At 40.5% G+C, this 17,233-nt stretch overlaps 1 protein-coding gene across 4 annotated transcripts in view; it reads right to left on the bottom strand.

The window, feature by feature from the left end:
• plppr2a (phospholipid phosphatase related 2a) overlaps positions 1–17,233 on the bottom strand; it is a 45,200-nt gene that overhangs the window by 2,914 nt on the left and 25,053 nt on the right. The window contains exons 3-8 of one of the 4 annotated variants that reach the window (XM_065964765.1): positions 16,164–16,352; positions 3,556–3,676; positions 2,763–3,013; positions 1,856–2,032; positions 1,238–1,365; positions 44–245 (exon numbers count right to left, since the gene is read on the bottom strand). In XM_065964765.1, the coding sequence (XP_065820837.1) occupies positions 182–245; positions 1,238–1,365; positions 1,856–2,032; positions 2,763–3,013; positions 3,556–3,676; positions 16,164–16,352 (930 nt within the window). In that variant the 3' untranslated portion in view covers positions 44–181. Of the gene's footprint in view, positions 1–43; positions 246–1,221; positions 1,366–1,855; positions 2,033–2,762; positions 3,014–3,555; positions 3,677–16,163; positions 16,353–17,233 lie in introns of those variants that run through there. The other 3 variants (XM_020650500.3, XM_020650501.3, XM_020650499.3) reach the window with 3 other exon arrangements.

The raw sequence follows: 17,233 nt of genomic DNA, 5'->3' as shown, positions 1-17,233 counted from the left end.
AGGACGGGGCAGAGAGAAGGCGAGGTAGAGAAAAAAGTGAAGAAAAGAATAATCAAGAGCAATGCACGGGGGATGAGGGTTTTGGGAAGAGAAGAAAAAACAGATGCAAAGAGCAAAAACAGAAATAAGGCTACAGATGATGGGGGTGGTGAAAAGGGGCAGTGGCAGGCAGAACAGAGATTTAAAATTGGTTAGAATGGTTGATAGGCGTTGTAAGGTGGGGCGGTGGAGGAGAGTGCAGGGTGCTGGAGGAGAGTGAGGGACAAGGGAGCAGATTTAGAGGAAAGGTGGGAGACAGAGGAAAAGAGGCAGTCAGGTGAGGGTTAGTGACAGTGACAGACCACAGAGGACACAGACAATATTTACTTGGATGAGGACTAGTGCTACACTGCTGCACCCCTTAGACAATATCTACATGTTACATTATTCATTTCTCATAGCCTCGGCTAAGTCATATAGCTTCCCTCCAATCGGCCAATTGCATTATATTAATTCTGAATGGTACATCACATCCAAAGTGTGTCAGCCAAACTGCTGGCTCACCTCTTCTGGTAATACACTGACAATTGATAAGTGCCTTGAGGTACCCCGAGTTTGAAGGTTGACTGCCATGATGCATGTTATGTTTAGCAATATGCATTAGCAGGAAAAAATGACTATTCATGCAAGACAAAAACATCATGGACACCGCCCTTAATAATTGATTCAACTTGTGAATAAGAAAAAAAGAGATTCCAGTCGCTTCAGGTAAGATTGAAAGAAACCTGTGTGACATCCGATATTGTGTCTTTGTTCTGCTTTTCAGATTTGCAATCTAAGTAATCTAAGTTCTGATTTTAAAAAAGTCTGTGGAGTTACCCCACCCGAACCCAAGTATGGTTACCCCAGTAACATGTTTCCTTTTCCACCACTGTCTCAAAAAGATAATAAACTCCTTAAAACACCCCCAAAAAAGAAAGAAACACTAAAGCCTAGGCATACAGTATAGCCCCTCTTTCCAAAGCTAATATTGACATTCGAATGTCTCATCCAGTAGAGAGTTTAAGGGTTTATTTGGATGTTTTGGTGAGGACTGGTGGGGCAGGGGAATTTGGAGCATGCAGGTTTGAGGGTTTTCTTCTCTTTGGGAAGAATGAGGATTCAGGTAAGAGACAAGGGGTGTGTATCTCAGCCCCTCTTTTGTGAGTTCAGCCGTGCCTTACACCCACCCCCGCCCCTTACCTGAGGGCCACTTAACTTTTCGAGTGGACTCTCCACACAGGGCATTGTCACCATTGGCATGCCCAACATGGACTCCGGGCGCTGGGGTCGAAGTGGAAGAGGACTCGGCTGCAACTGCTTAAAGTTGTTGATCACACAAGTCACCTGGAGATATAGAGAAGGAAAGGAGTGCGAAGTAAGAAGAAAATAAAGAAAGCTATGAGGAGAATTGACCCACCTGCCATATGGTGGTTAGCCACTGATAGCTTAGCAACCATAACAAGTCAGGCCTGAATTTCTGTAAATGTTTTGCCAAATGAATTGTCCAAACTGGTATCTGAAATGTTTGGAAGGTTGTGTAGGTTTAGCCTCTTTAGATCTAAAAACATGTCTGCAGGCATGTGAGCTGAAAGCTTTATCAGAAGGTGTGGCCGGGCAATATTAGCACAATGATTTGTAGTTTAAACTATTTGGTGTAAAATATACATTTTAAAAATACCTTCTGGACTAAATAGAGTTTGGATTGACAAAGGCTCCCCCCCCCTCTGCTTTTTAAGGGAAGCTCTAACCAACTGTATGGAAATGTTTTTTTATTATTTTTTATTTGGAGGTACAGCCTTTATTCCTTATTTCTTTCTATCCTATATCATCTCACCAAAAACACTGCGATGGACCCCCCGGTGAAGAATCCCGCCAGGACATCGGCCCAGTGGTTGCGATACTCAGCCACTCTTACCACACCTACCAGCAGGGCCAGACAGAGCAGGGTAAGGCTGATGGTGGGCTTGGTCAGCCGTGTGCCTTTCGTCTTAAACACCAGAGTCACGTACATCTGCGGAGAGGAACACAAGAGGGCACGCACAGTAGGGTACAACAAACATGGGAAGCAACACAAAACACCAAAACATGTACAGTATGCATTATAGACTGAAAATCACCTCAACAAAGAAGGTGCACACTTATTATGGGTGCAAGCAGAAGACCCAGAAATGTGCCTGCAGCCTACAAAAAGTTGGACTGCTGAAACACAACTTGAAGGTCTGATGCACATGATAGTTCATAACTTTCTGTGAAGTACATGTAGGAATATTTTCAACCACTGACTCGGCCTGGATTAAAGTTAGAGGGATAATGTGTTGGGCTTGATTATTATTTGTGAGACCCCAATTTGTCCCCCATGTCGCAGGATTTTAAAATTGATGGTCAACTCCTGTGCATAGATATCAGGCTACAGAACAGGAGCTTGGTTTGCTGCTAATCTAAGATAAGATGAAAAACTTTAAGCCGAATTGCAGATTGTTTGGCTATAAGCAAAGGTAACAAGATCTTAAATTTGGGCAAGAAACTAAGTTTTCGAAAAAATCAGAATGGTGCCAACCCCCCTACACCTGTCGTGGTTGCTTGGTAACCTCACGGCTGCAAGACTCCTGGCTATTCCTGCACATATGACTAATATGAAAAAAGAGTAATTGTTGTTTTCTCTACAGGTTGATTGAAGCCAAGCAAACCTGCTGCTTTAACACTGCGTGACATCAGACAACTTCCAGCATGTTCAAACCTACCACTGTATACAGTGCGCTGTAGACACTGAGTGCTGCATCCTTGGACGGGAAGGATTTACGTGCAGACATGACAACCAGTGGGTTTCCTGTGCAGGCCCGGCGCTCTGCAATGTACTGCATGGTGGACTGGCATCCTAGTGCTGTGTAGTTTGGTCGGCAGGCAGACAGAAAGTGAGGTGTCTGGTTTCCCGTTACCACCTGGCCGGCATTGGCAAAGATGGTAGTGGTGAAAAGGCCAAAGGCATAGACACCTGGAGACACATGTAAGGGACAGTAAAATAACAGAGATAATAAAGGGAAAACACAGTTAAAGACATATCAGAATAAGAAGAAAAAGTATTTTTATTTCTAACAGAGAGCAATATTAAAAACTATAAAAGCACAATGAGATTTAACAGGTGATGGTTTATTTTAGGTGATATAGTTTTTACATCCTAGAAAAGGTCCAACACATAATTATCAGCCAAAGTGTAAAGTTGCAAGAAAGGCCTGTTTCTCAGCTGATTCAGCTCAACATGCAGAATGATCAACTACTAAATATTCACAAGTGACTTCCTGCCGGATCCTGAATATCTTGCCACATAGCTTATATCTCACTTTTATCATCCAATTAACAGCCACATGTAACAGCTCTGCTTAACAAACCTCTGAAGTGAAGCGGGAATAGTTCATTTCAACCGCCTCCTTTGTGTTATTTTACTGGTTGTTATTCTGTCTCCCTCACTGCCTGACAAAAAATTCCCTTTCACAGGCCTGTGAAGAGTGGCTGTGTAATACAAAACAGCATACTCACCTAGGAAGCGTATTATGCGTCTCAGTAGGGGGTTGAAGTAGCAGCAGTCTGCAGTGACGATGGTCTTTTCCTGGGTTCCCTCTGCCTTGAAGAAGAACGCACACAGCTCTCCCACAAGAATCTGTGACCCAGAAAACACAGAACATGATGTTTAGTTAAAAACATTCTTTAAGTATGTATATTTTGAAACATCTGTTACTCTATATAACTACTACCATTAGTATTTTGGTTTCTCCCACTAACCACTGTAAGCATCACTTGTATGTATAGATAAAAGATCAGAGTCAGACACAACACTGCTAATAAAATGCTGGATAATCACAACAATTTGCACACGTATAAATGAACAGCAGTCACAAAAGGTAAAATTAGTTGATATGTAAATCAAAGGTTACATTAGCTCATGCTTAACAAGTGTCCTTCCAACATTTTTTGTCTAATTTTTGGAAGAAAAGCCAACCAGAAACCAGGAAATGAAGCTGTGTTTCTACAGGAGTACTTGTTGCTTTTTTCTTCTTGTAATTCAAATAAAATGTATTGAAAATACATCACAAATCCATTCAAGTTTTCAAAAGATGATAAAAGTACAGCACATGTAGGAATAAATAGGTTTCACTTAGATTAATGTAGAACAATTATCCAATTCTCTCCAAGTCAACATAGAGCAGTTGTTCCCAACTGTTTTTTGGTTTGTGACCCGACTTGTGACTTCACAAACACCAGGCAACCCTAGAAATCCAAAACACATATTTGTTTTCAATCATGTAATACTTTTTCAACTGTGTTGCAAGTAAACATTAATTTGAGACCACATTTAGGCTTTTTCGTGTATATTAATGTGGACAGAGGAAAAAAGGCTGGGATGAGATTTCTACTTAATGGATGACAGACAGAGAATCCGCATGTTTCATCTTTTGACATTTGCTATGACCCACAGCCTGTGTTCAATATATTTGAATAAACAATATATATTTTTACTGATCATTAAATACAAATTTCATTACCCCATTTGAATTCCATGGGACAACACAAAAGGTTAGGACCCAAAGGTTGGGAAAGCCTGACATAGGGAATGATTTGAACATGATGATAAAAAACAGTGAAGCTCATCCGTGCAACAACTGATTATGAACCATTATTACATTTTTAGTTAGGTGTGCCCTTCTACTGGCCATACTAGTTACTACAGGAGAAAGGGTGGATTCAGGTGACAGAGTATAAAGACAGGTGAAGTGTATTTAGAGTGGCTTATAATAAAACAAATAGTCACCTTCTGTTGAGGTATGGACTATAGAACAATACTGTAACTGAAAACCACTTTGTGAGTTTTCATGAAACTGTTGTTCAAAATCAACACAAAGCCTGGAGAGGCTTTAACAAGAGCAATGAAAAATATTTGTCCTGATACTGAACGTATTTGTAGGCACTGTTTACTTTACATTTTCTTCACTACATTTTTCTCCAAGCTTTCAGCTGAATTTGTTCTCCATTTCATCCACAAGCCATTTCTTTGTTGTTCAAAAACTAACAGCAAAACCAACATAAACATGCACACAATACTATGTGCACTGTATACATTTTCAACTGAACAAGAATACAACCATTGGAGTAACACTTGTTAAGGATGATACAGTCTAACACATTGACACACTTGTTGAGGATAAAATGGATTCATGACTGACCATAACTAAATATTTCTGAGCTTGAGCTGAGAACAGATCTCATCAGACACCTTAATCACTGTGCTCTGTTGAGCATGGACTCTCTGGCCAGGGTAAGTCAGAAAGGTAAACTTGCTATAATCTCGATGTTTCTGTGATCAACAGAAGCAGCTTTTGTTGCAAAGTGTGTGATTTTATTGTTCTTTTTTTCGTTCAGGCGTGTCAGGCTTGTGGCGAGGTTTTGTTCACTTGATTGAGCTCACTGCACTCCCTGCGGGTCTGAACAGTGGTGCCTTTGCACACTGATGATCCCTTAATGTACTGCAGCACTGAGACACATCTGAGTGAGAGCCTACAGCACTCAAAGACACTGGCACCGACTAACATCTGGCTCCTTTACTGAATAACTATCTATGACAGAGCTAGGCTTAATCTCAAATCATCCTGACAGTTGCCATGCTCTGCTGTGACAGTAGCAGGACTCACTTTAATGCTAACTGTGTCATTTATCCAAAACTGTCCTGAGCGCTTCAGTCTGGGAAGAAAAAGCAAGTGGAGATAAGAGATCTGCCGAGGGTAGTCAGAGAGGAAGAGAAAGACAGCGAGAGAGAAATAGTGATAAAAAATGATCATGTTTCAGGTAGTCTCGTGCTTCTGGGCAGCTGCGAGCAGGTCCATGAGTTAATAGCATGCAGAGTCCTATCAGAGCAGCAGTGCTGTGAAGTCATGCCCAGCCAAGTGCTTTCTGAAACACAGCCCCTCTGTGTGCTCCATGGCAACCCTCTAAACTCTGAAATCCAAAGGTTGACGTGGTTTGATCAGTGGCTTGATTCAGAGATGTTAGGAGCAAACTTCACACAGTGGACAGTCATATGGCGCAAGTTAAAGGCAGCATGGGGGCCGTTTCCATAGGGACAGCTGGACTGCAGAGTTATAGAATGTGTATAACACACTCATAGACAAAGGCTCTAAAAATATCAGGCAAAGCTGATCAAGGCAGTGGGCCATCTAGGAAGCACTCAATGCTGTTCAATACTCATACTCAATACTGATTATGTGTAATAGTATGTTTTAGATCATCAGATATTCAGTTCCACAAACCTTTGAAAATCAACATACAGAGCCCAAACGATATTAAAGAAGTGGACATGGCCACAAGGATTTCATCCATTGTTTGTGGAATATTATTTTGGAGCCTTGAGTTGGGCTTTTGGACTGTCGCAATCTCCTTTTTTTGAGCGAGAAGAAACTTTTCTTTTTTTTTTTTTTTTACAATAGCAGGGATATTTGTAATCCGTTTGAACACTACTTACTTCTATTACTACTGAGCTAGCGGTTGAGACCGTATTCTTATTATAGAAAAAATTATTGAGGTAATAAAACAACTGAGACGAAGGGTTATTTTCATCTTTGCTTTACTTATCTCTAGACCTTTTTTTTGTACCAGTGCAGTCGCTCCTTGCTAGACATGAGAAACGACACAGGATTTGGGCAATTCCATATCGACTTAACTTTGCAAATCAAGAGGCGTGTCCACATCTGACTCTGCAAAAGCTAACAGCTTTACTGCTACCCCCCTACTTTTAAGCCAAACCTATGCCCTTCAAGATGCAAGTAGAAGAGTCTGATTAGACTGGGAGTATAAGAAAACAATATTTAGTCAAATACGTTGGAAGGTAAAGCTGTGAAGGGGTTGGAGCTAATACAGCAAGAATGAATTATTAATGCACAGATATCATCGATGTGAATAATGCACCATTCTAAATTATCCCTGCAGTGGAAAACACTCCTCCCCAACTTCTCCTCCAAAAACTCTCTGTGAAATATGACGAGGCAGCTATACTTCACACACAGGTCATAAGTTCTTGAAACTAAATCCTCAAGTCTACGCTCTGACAATGCAGAGGTGCTGCAGTCTGACCAGAAATGTTTCAGGACATATGATGATTTGTAGGAGAAGCCAGATGAGCATCAACATTTGATAAATGAGTGTGAAGACGGACACGTTCTACATGAATGATTTAGGTGAAACAAGGGAAATAAGTGTAAGAATAAATCATTAATTCATGCACAAGATTTGCTGTGTGTGTCTGTGTGTGTGTGTGTGTGTGTGTGTGTGTGTGTGTGTGTGTGTGTGTGTGTGTGTGTGTGTGTGTGTGTGTGTGTGTGTGTGTGTGTGTGTGCGTGTGCAAAAATAACAGTGAAGACTGCAGAAACCAATTTTGTCCGCACAAGTAAGCTGGAGGATAATGCTCTGTGTGTGTGAGTAATCAAATCTCGATTTGTGTCACTGGTCATTAGTCAAACGTTAGAGTGCGTTCAGCATTCAGACCGGCCCCATTTCTATGAGTGTGTGGCTATTAAAAGGAGATTACGAAGAATGTTTCACTCACAGCTTTGAGGTGAATGAAGCGGATTGACGAGATGACAGAGAACACGTTTGAGAAGCAAACAAGAGGAGGTGGAAGTTAAATATTTAAAATGTTACATTGGCCTACTCTACTTTTAGTCTAATGTTGTTGACACACAACGTTAAAGAAGATCTGATCATTGAGAAAAAGTCAAAGACATGCTCATTCTCTACATAAATATTACAATATAAGCGTCAGTGTGTTAGAAGCCCAGGAGGCCTTGTCCCAGCAGCAGACTCACCTCACCTCACTATGATTATTCTTACCTTTTCTGTTTATTCTTTCTTACTTTGCCGCCCTGCCAGTGTTTGCAATATTCCTCTGTTTAAATCACCAATCGCTGAATTGTATCCACTCCAAAACTCACATGGGCGCTGTCATTGGCTGTCACACATCCACTTCCCACCCATAACCATACTGAGTCAGCCAAAACATCACAACACAGGCAGAGAACATGGTCTCTGCAGACACAGTCACCACCACACATGCTGACGCCCATAAGTTATAATTGAGCGACATTCATTTTGTGTTATAGTCTATATTTTATTTTTTAAGGAAAAAGCAACTAACTCTTCCTTTTATATTTCTTCCTGCCTGTTTTTGGATCCTCTCTACCTGCATGTATTTATACCAAACCTGATAGGCATCACATCAGCTAAATAGTGAAATACAGATTGCTTGTATTAATACTCACTTTTGTAAACAACAACAGACTCTGTTCAGCTTGTACAAGCAATGAGACTGGATTAGTATAGACATGTTAAAAGGCTACAGTATAAAACTCTGCTGTTGTGGTTTGTACATAATTCCATCACATAAAATATACTTAACATGTTTGGTAAATGTTGGTGTGCTAATGCTAACTGCTAGTCACCAAATTGCCTCAATTGAGTCGTAAAGACGGTTAACATCGCTCTTTGATCAACCATAAAAAGCACTGCTTGAAACTCAAAAAAATATGGAGCCATCACCGGGGGTAGTTTAGTTTGAATAAGCAGAAAGACTTGGAATAAGAGCAGACAGCTAACATGGCTCTGCACAAAGACAATGAACATTGTGCACGTTTGAGTAAAACACATTCTGGTGTCTATGTGCAGAACAACAGGCATAATGTGGCAAACATTTCCATGGCTAGGCACAGTCACGTGGCTGAAACTTGTTGTTAAAATAGGTTTGTTAGAGACAAACAGAGGAAACACACAACTATAAAGCGAAGCTGATTTTCACATTTCTACGCTTACTGCTAAGCATCCTATGATGGTTGTGACTTTAACCCCTTGACCTTGACATTTTAACTTTTATTGTAGCAGTTGATGGTATCAGACATGTAAGGGGAGGAGGAGGAACTGATTGTGTTTTTATTTTCCAGATAAATAACTAAATTTTAGTTTCAATGACAACTTCTGTGATAAATAAACTCTGCTCTAAACAGTCTAATGGAGTGAATGCATGACGGATGATCAATTATTCAACCAATTATTATGTTCTTGTGTTCAAATACTCAGTGTTTCTCTGACATCTCTTCTAAAGACAGTGGGCTCTAGCTCTTTCATTTTCACAGAACTCCACACTCATTTCTCCGAAGCGCAGCTCATGCAGCCATAACACCTAATGCTTCTGACAAGTATAGTAAGGTTATTCATGTGCAAAGAACAAAGAGATGCCGACCTGTCACTAGCATCCCATTACCTGACATCATCTGCAACGTCCTCAATCTCTGCAATGCAGTGTATGTGTATGATTTGGGTTAATGGATGATACAAAAGACACTGCACCTGTCTGAGTGCATCAGGATCACCGTCACCTTCACTTGCATGTTGTTCTCACACAGAGAGAATGGCTGCTAATAGGCGACTGAGTGAAAAACACACACAGAATAAAGAAGGATGAAGGATGACTGCTGAGAGAAGACCATGATCCCATTCATGCATGAATGGGCACACACCACATAGATGTGCACAAGCAAAGCATTCATGCACACTGATCTCAATAACACATTTATGCACAGGGATGTGGCTCCTTTCATTGAGCAGAGTTTAACTGCGCATGGTAACCACTGTTAGCCTGCTCACATACACTTAAATACTACAGAGGTATACTCTAAAAACAGACTTTTTTCTTATACATTTTACAGACACACAAACTATTCATCATGGTTTTGTAGAATCAATTATCCCCTTCTTTTCATCGCACTTCCCCTATCCTCTATTACCTTTTATTGTTTTCTCCCAGTGAGAGGAGAAGGTTATATTTTCTTTTCATCCATTTTTATCCAGATTGCTGCTCTCTTTTCTAATCTGTCAGTTTCCCCCTTACAAATCTGCATGGGTGGGACACTTAGACTCAAAGCTGTTTCTGCTTTCCTGTGTATCAGTCATCTGACTTTTCCCTCCATCCTTAGTTTATGTCGCTGGCCTCTTGGTCATCCCTCAGTTATACCTAAATCTACCTTCAGTGATGGATGAGATATAAGGAATTTTCTGGAAATGATTCCTCATGTCTACCCTTTACCCTGGAAAATTAGCTACTCAAGCATGGCATTGTACCATTTGTGTTCTGCTGATCTTGTGCCGTAACTGATACTGGAATTTGGTTAGCAGTCAAGTCCACAGTTCCCACGCTGGAACTACATAACCCTAACATGAATCATAAAACTAATGAATGGGTGATTTTGCACAAAGTAAGATGCTGCACAGTGACGTCATTTTCTGCTCAAAGAAATGTTTCAGTCAGTAATGATATCTCAGAGTGTTAGCATTTCAATGAAAGGCACCGTCATGCTATAAAGATCACTTCCTGTTTCATCAGGATGCATAACCTTAAATGAATACCATTATTTGGTTAATATCTAAAGGAAGGAAAAGTGTTTGTCAAGGGACAAAGGAGAGCTCAATTGAAGCACTAAACACAATCATAAGGATGCCATACCCTCTCTCCTGCATTTAATCTATACATGCATCAAATTACTCAGGGATAAGATTGAGACATATTGGAGTTTGAATTGCAGATGGTTATATTTTTGTATCGGAATTAATGAATTAACATTTTTTCTCCTTAAAATAAATGAAAAATACATTTCCATTACTTTGCTTGGACACAAAAGCCAAGGACAGAATATTATCTGAGCTGTGGACATGCTAGAAAGGGGTAAAAGCGAGGATTCAGGTGACAGGAAATATAACATAAATAATTAGGATTTTTCTGATATTGCAAATATAAAAAATGATCTGGTGTCCTATGCTGCTTTACGTAGAGGAGTTATTATCATGAGATCAGAGCTGTGTCCTAGGCAGTGGAGAGACACTGCAGACTGTGTAAAATTATACTTCTGTGTAGATATGAGAAGCAGAGATAGTCAGAGCAGATAGAGAAACTTTAATGTTCAGTGAAGAAAAATATTTTTCTCTTCAAGATGTGATTTAATCTATTCTTTTTCCGGGATATTCTCCCGTTCTCAATTTCTCCTACAATGATGCAACTTTGACCCTGCACTAACCCCATCCCTCCTCTTATCATAGCTTTCCTCTTTTACCTTTCCATTGCAGAATGATTTAGAACAGTCAAGGGGTGGTCAAGGGTACAGGAGAGAAACCTTCACCAAACCACATATGCTCCCAGTGTCCAAGCTAAAATGTCCCCTCTCCCACCATGGAGCCCACCCTGCCATCTGTCACATTAAGGTGGGTTCAAGGCACTCTGGCCTAGACTGTGCGCATGTGTGTGTGTGTAAGCCTGTGTTTGAAAATAGCAATCAGGTAAATAAATAAGATAGAGAGCGATGAAAACTGAAAGACAAAAACTTGAGAGAGAGAGAGAGAGAGAGAGAGAGAGAGAGAGAGAGAAAGAGAGAGGGGGGGAGGCAGGGGAGAGCGCACTGATCCATGTCTGTGCAATTGTGCATGAATGTGAGAGTTTACTTTCAGGGGTGGGTGTTTGGTCATGGTTCCCCCCCAGGGTGAGGCCTGGCACAGTTTAATGTCAGTTCGCTGATATAATGATTGAGCAATGTTGTGAAGATGCTGACAGGACACCTCTGTGACAACGTACTTACATACGTCCCAAACTTGCTCTTAGGTCAAAGAAAGGACACATAAAAAAAATGTCAGTGTCAGTTCATGGGTAACAAGAATGTTCAATTCTTTCACTAATGACTCAATCGTGCTCATTTCTTTGATAAAAGGTCAAAAAATGCATCCATTTAATTGATTTATTCAAAATATAAGTAAGGAGTCTTTTTCAATTTACAAGAAGAAGAATTCCTTATGACCTACATCTAACCTGTTAAATTTAAATTGCAATTTATAGATTTTCATATGTTGACAAATGAGCCTTTATATTTTAGTATACATTCAGTCCCATACATGACTTCTCGTCATAATAGGACAATAGCTGAAAGTGGGATAAAGGCTTTTGGTCGGAGTCTCTTTTGAGTCACGCGCTGTAGCCCAGACTGTAGAACTGTTGACACTGTGAAGCTGAGAACTATCAGATTATGTGTTAATTGGAAGGTGAGAAAGGTGTGAGGAGTAGTCAGAAAAGGCAAGACCTAAACAGAAAAGATTGTAGAGGAGAGACACGAAACAGAGGTTAAGAAAAAAAGTGAAGAAGAGAAAAAAACTAAACTGATCAAAGGAAGGATTAAGAGGAGCAGGGACACACAATTCATGCACGTACTGACAGATTATATCTGTGCAAGATAAATGAATTAATCCCAGGCTTAACTGATTTACAAGCTCCATTAGGCAAACTTTCAAGATGTCTTTAAAGTGAAGCAAACTGAAGTGTGTGGCTGTGTTGGGAATTTTAAGTGTTACAAAAGAAGCAACATTTTCCTCGATAGATTGTCAAATCTGACAGTTGTCAATGAGTTTGCGTCCATGCTTTATGCAATCAAATCACCTGAAAAAAAAAGAAGCTGTTTCAGAAAATTCATATTTAAAAAAAAAAGAAGCTTTCCAATAGAATCAATGAAAGTCTGACATTTTCAACCAACTACAACAATATCTATATGTTTTTCAGCAACACCCTGGAAGACCCAGTGCAATTAAATTAAATTACTGTAATCTGTGTTTTCTTGTTGTGATTATATAACAAGATCTGCCTTAAACCAATAAAGGACATTTAGTTAAATCCCTTTCTCACTGCTAGTGTGCCTTAAGTAAGCCTTAAGTAATCCCATGGGTTTCCCTGGATCTACATGTGATTTTTTGGGGGGGCTTCAGGAGTATTTTTTATTTGTCAGTAGTGCAATACATCCCACGATCTGGTTCTTTACACACATGCATTTAAAGGTGAGTACCTTACAATTGTTAAAAACTGTTTATATATTTATATATATTTAACAGAGTGTCTGTTATTCAGTTCGGTCAGTTATTTAACACAACACACAGAAGTAGCTTTCACAACGCAGTCGAATACTACATGCATTAAACACCCTTACTGTACAGCTGTTAATAGGCTGTACATTTTCAGGTGACACTGCTCAAAATATGATATCAACAGCGCCACAATTTCTGCGTGCGTATGTGTTGAGGTGTAAACTGATAGGGTCTTTTGTTGTTGGAACTTTTCAAACCAACTTTAGAAACTCAAAGTAGATATGTGCATTTTGATCTTTTGTTTGGACTACTGGCTATGACTGATTCAAACAAAACACCAAGAGTCCTAATTACAAATAGCCAAAAACTAACAAAACCTGAATAAATATAAATAATCAGGGTAGAATAAGTTCAGTTAACAAATGGCACACATGCACACATACTGTGTCAGACAAACTGAGCTGGGTCTCCAAGCATGGATTATCACCTTGTTCAGAAAATTCATAAAGGTGATTGATGATTTTAATTAAATGTTCGGACACTTCTGGAAGCTGACAGAGAGCTGGAGCGCCTCTTTTAGGACTTGGAGGATTCTGGCATGGACCCAAACACTGCTCTGGCTACCTGCAACGATCCAGCCTAGCAGGCTCGAATCTATTAGTCCGAGCAAACTCCAATCAGCAGTCAGAGTATTTTACACACCTGATTTTCTTCAGTGCTATAAAGACGGGGTTTAAATCCTCTGGAAAGCAGAAGCAAAAGGCAAAGCCCATTTTCTCCAGACCGCAGCTATCACAAGCAGTTACTGCTGTGATCTACCTTGCTGCTTGTTACACAAACCAAAGCCTCTGTCAGCACAGGTTAAGGCCGACTTGCTGGTACAAGTATTGTGCTCTGACCCAGATCAATGTCTAAAGTGATTTATTCTCAGCTGGAGCAGCTTCTAAGGTCTCCTCTGGCCCTGGATTGGAAGTGATTGTAGCTTAAAGACCACTAATATCACAATCATAAAGGACAGGTGCAGGATTTAGATTTAACTTGATGAAACTAAAACTATACTTAAATTATTGGGGCTGGGAATAATTCTTGTCTTCATCATTATTATATTGTATTGAGCAGTAAGGCTCTCACATGCATTATATAGATAATACCCACTTCCCAATATGTCTAAACACTATATTTATGGCAAACGTCAGAGAAGAGTAATCAGAGATGTGAGGGTTTTATCAAACCAGTCACACATAGGACCTGATTAAGCTTTGAGTTAAAATGCAGCTTGGGTCAGATATCATTGTGCAACAAGTTTGCTAGATTTAACTTATGGATAAATAAAGATGATTGAGATTGAAGGAACTCAAATTGAGACATATTTTAGGGTTTTTATTACTGGAAGCAAAAATCACAGATAGCTTCTTTTAAAAAAAAGTATTTCTAAAATACATTTCCAACCCTAGTTTAAAGTTTGTGCAATAATTGAGTTCATGCTTAAGACTAATAATGTCAGGTTTAAAAAAACAAACTGCTTTGTTAGTTTAATGATCAAAACTAAATATTTTACCATTTGTTCTGGATGAATATTCTCCTTAAGGGGTATTGCACCAAAAATTTAAAACTTAAAATGTATAACTTAAAAAATAAAATAACTTCTAAAAATAATTTGACTGCCCGTTAAGACGATAGATTAAAATATGATCCTACTTTTCTCACTACTATCCTAGATTACTTATTATATGTCTTTCAGTACATAATATTTGGTATAGATTTTTCTTTTTTAGATTAAATATTTGGGATTTTTATGCCGTTATGAGAGAAAGAGGAGTATATAGAGTGAACGATCAGAGAGAGAGAGAGAGAGTGGGGAATGACATCCAGAAGGAGGAACAGGTCCGATCAAACCCCGCCCGCCTGCTTCACGGTCTACAGCTTCTCTACATGGGACATACAAACAAACCATCCCGCTTCAAGGACTACAGCCTCTGTACCCTTCTTTTTATTGTTATTTAGATATTCTTAATTAATCCCATGAGAGGATTGTTGTCAGTTGCTGAACATGCTGCACACACTGGCTGAAATACACACACATGCACAAACAGGATCCTATGGACTTGCACTAATGGAGAGATGTCAGAGTGAGGGGGCAGCCCACAGCGAGCGCTCCTGAGAAGGTGGGCACGGTTCTGCCTGAGGGCAGAGCTCAGGAAGTGTCCTGGCACCTCCCCAGCTAACACACCTATTTTGATTGAGTGTAGTCCTACTCAAGCAGTGTCTGACCACATATATGCCTACACTTTAAAGAGGGTTTTTTACACGGCCAAACAAAAAAAAAAGGATCTGTTTCGGTTTTTCTGCTGCAATTGTCTCTGCATTGGTAGCAGGCTGTGGTTTTGTCTGTGCATGAAATCCAGTTAGGTTATCTGTCTTTGTTTGCATTGTTGCAGTAGTCTATCTGTTGTGTTTTCATTTCCATTTCTTTGTTAATCTTTTGGGCATTTAAGCTGCTGAGGATTGTGTGTGTGCTCTAACTCGGTGCCAGGTGTTGTGCTGTTCACGCTCCCTGCCTTTTGGCCCACTTGGGGATCAACAGCTACCCTCATGTACACATACACACAAGAACCCCCCCCCCCACACCCACACACCTTTTTTTACCTTTCTTGTTCTCATCTATCATCGCCTGATTTTCTTTTCAAACAGAATCTTCCCGATATCATCACTCTGTATCTATGGTGTGTGATGCTGTGCTACTTTCTGCCAGTTTATCCAGGAGTACTCTCTTTCTCCCCCCGATGACCTGACTGCCCATTCAAACATATGTCTGTGTTGCCTGGGTTGAATTTTGTCTCGTTTTTTTCTGTCGCTGCACACACACCTTCACACACACGCAAACTCGGACACACACCTGTCACACAAAGGATGGAGGGGGTCATGTCCATGAAGCCTTCCAATCTGCTCACTTTATCAGTGGTGCAGCACAGACTCACCAGAGATGATTCATCACAAGAAAAACTCACAAATCATTTGAAATAGAAAGGGAAAGCTCTCCTCTATGCTCTGTGATGCAGAAAACAATCCAAACACACGACCTCAACTTTTTTCAGCTTTTACACTTTACACTCTTTTCAGCATCCAGTGAGCATATATCGACTTACACGCTTCTCTCAAGCACCAACTGTTAACTCTCAATTTTGACTTCCACACTTAAATATACAACCAACACTTACCGTGAGGGTAGGTACGGCTGTGACGAGCGAGTAGATGAGCACAGGGGGGATCTTGCTGGTGTCGTCTGGACCCGGGTAGGGCTTGGAGAATGTCTTGTCGTAGCAGAAGAAGCCCTGGATGTGCACAGGAAACGTGTCCGTGTACTCAAAGTAGTAAGCCAGCAGCACAGTCCCAGCCATGATCACCAGCTGGAAATAGAACATGATCCCTCCGTTAAGAAGTGAGAGGACGAGCGATGAAGCGGAGGATGGAGAGGCGGAGGAGGTGGAAGAGGAAAAGGAAGAAGAAGAAGAAGGAGAAGAAGTAGAGAGGAGGGGGAGAGAGTCAAGTCCCTGTCCCCCTCAGCCACGGGTACATGCATAGGAAATATGGAGCAAGAGTGACTTAGAGTGAGAGGTTCAGTGTTTGGATCCGAGTAAAAGAGGGGAAAAGGAGATGAGAAAGAGAAAAGGAAATCTGCAGGAGGAGGCTCGCTCTTCAAGAGATGAAAATGAGAACAAAACAAAACAAAGAATAAAAGAGTGCTCCGCAAGACCTAATAGCAGAGAACTGCTCAGGGAGTGAGCAAGAGACTCAGAGAGCAGTGACAGAGAGAGAGAGAGAGAGAGAGAGAGAGAGCGGGACTCTGAGTGCGAGATATAGACAGAGAGATGGAGATAGGGAGGGAGGTGGGAAGTTGAGAGAAAAAGGGGGGTGCAGCTTTTCTGCTGCCAGCACTGAAATCTACTACAGTTGAGCTGTGGGTATATTTATAGATGTGTGTGTGTGTGTGTGTGTGTGTGTGTGTGTGTGTGCGTGTGTGCGTGTGTGCGTGTGTGCGTGTGTGCGTGTGTGCGTGTGTGCGTGTGTGCGTGTGTGTGTGTGTGTGTGTGTGTGTGGTTGTAAGGTCCAATAAGAGGATGAATTGTGTTTTTGTCTTCAATGTGGTTTTTTACCATCTGCTCACATCTGCATAAAAAGATAAATGCCAAAAAAAATAGAGTCATAAAATAATAAAAATAAAAACAATGCAACAAGTTTGTCAACAAACTATACAAAGTTCACATTTCGTGCAGACAAAAACACCTTG

This window comes from Labrus bergylta, chromosome 16 (assembly GCF_963930695.1).
Source record: "Labrus bergylta chromosome 16, fLabBer1.1, whole genome shotgun sequence".
Classification (NCBI taxonomy): domain Eukaryota; kingdom Metazoa; phylum Chordata; class Actinopteri; order Labriformes; family Labridae; genus Labrus; species Labrus bergylta.
The sequence above is the reverse complement of the archived record's forward strand: the minus strand, read 5'-3'. Positions and strand labels throughout refer to the sequence as shown.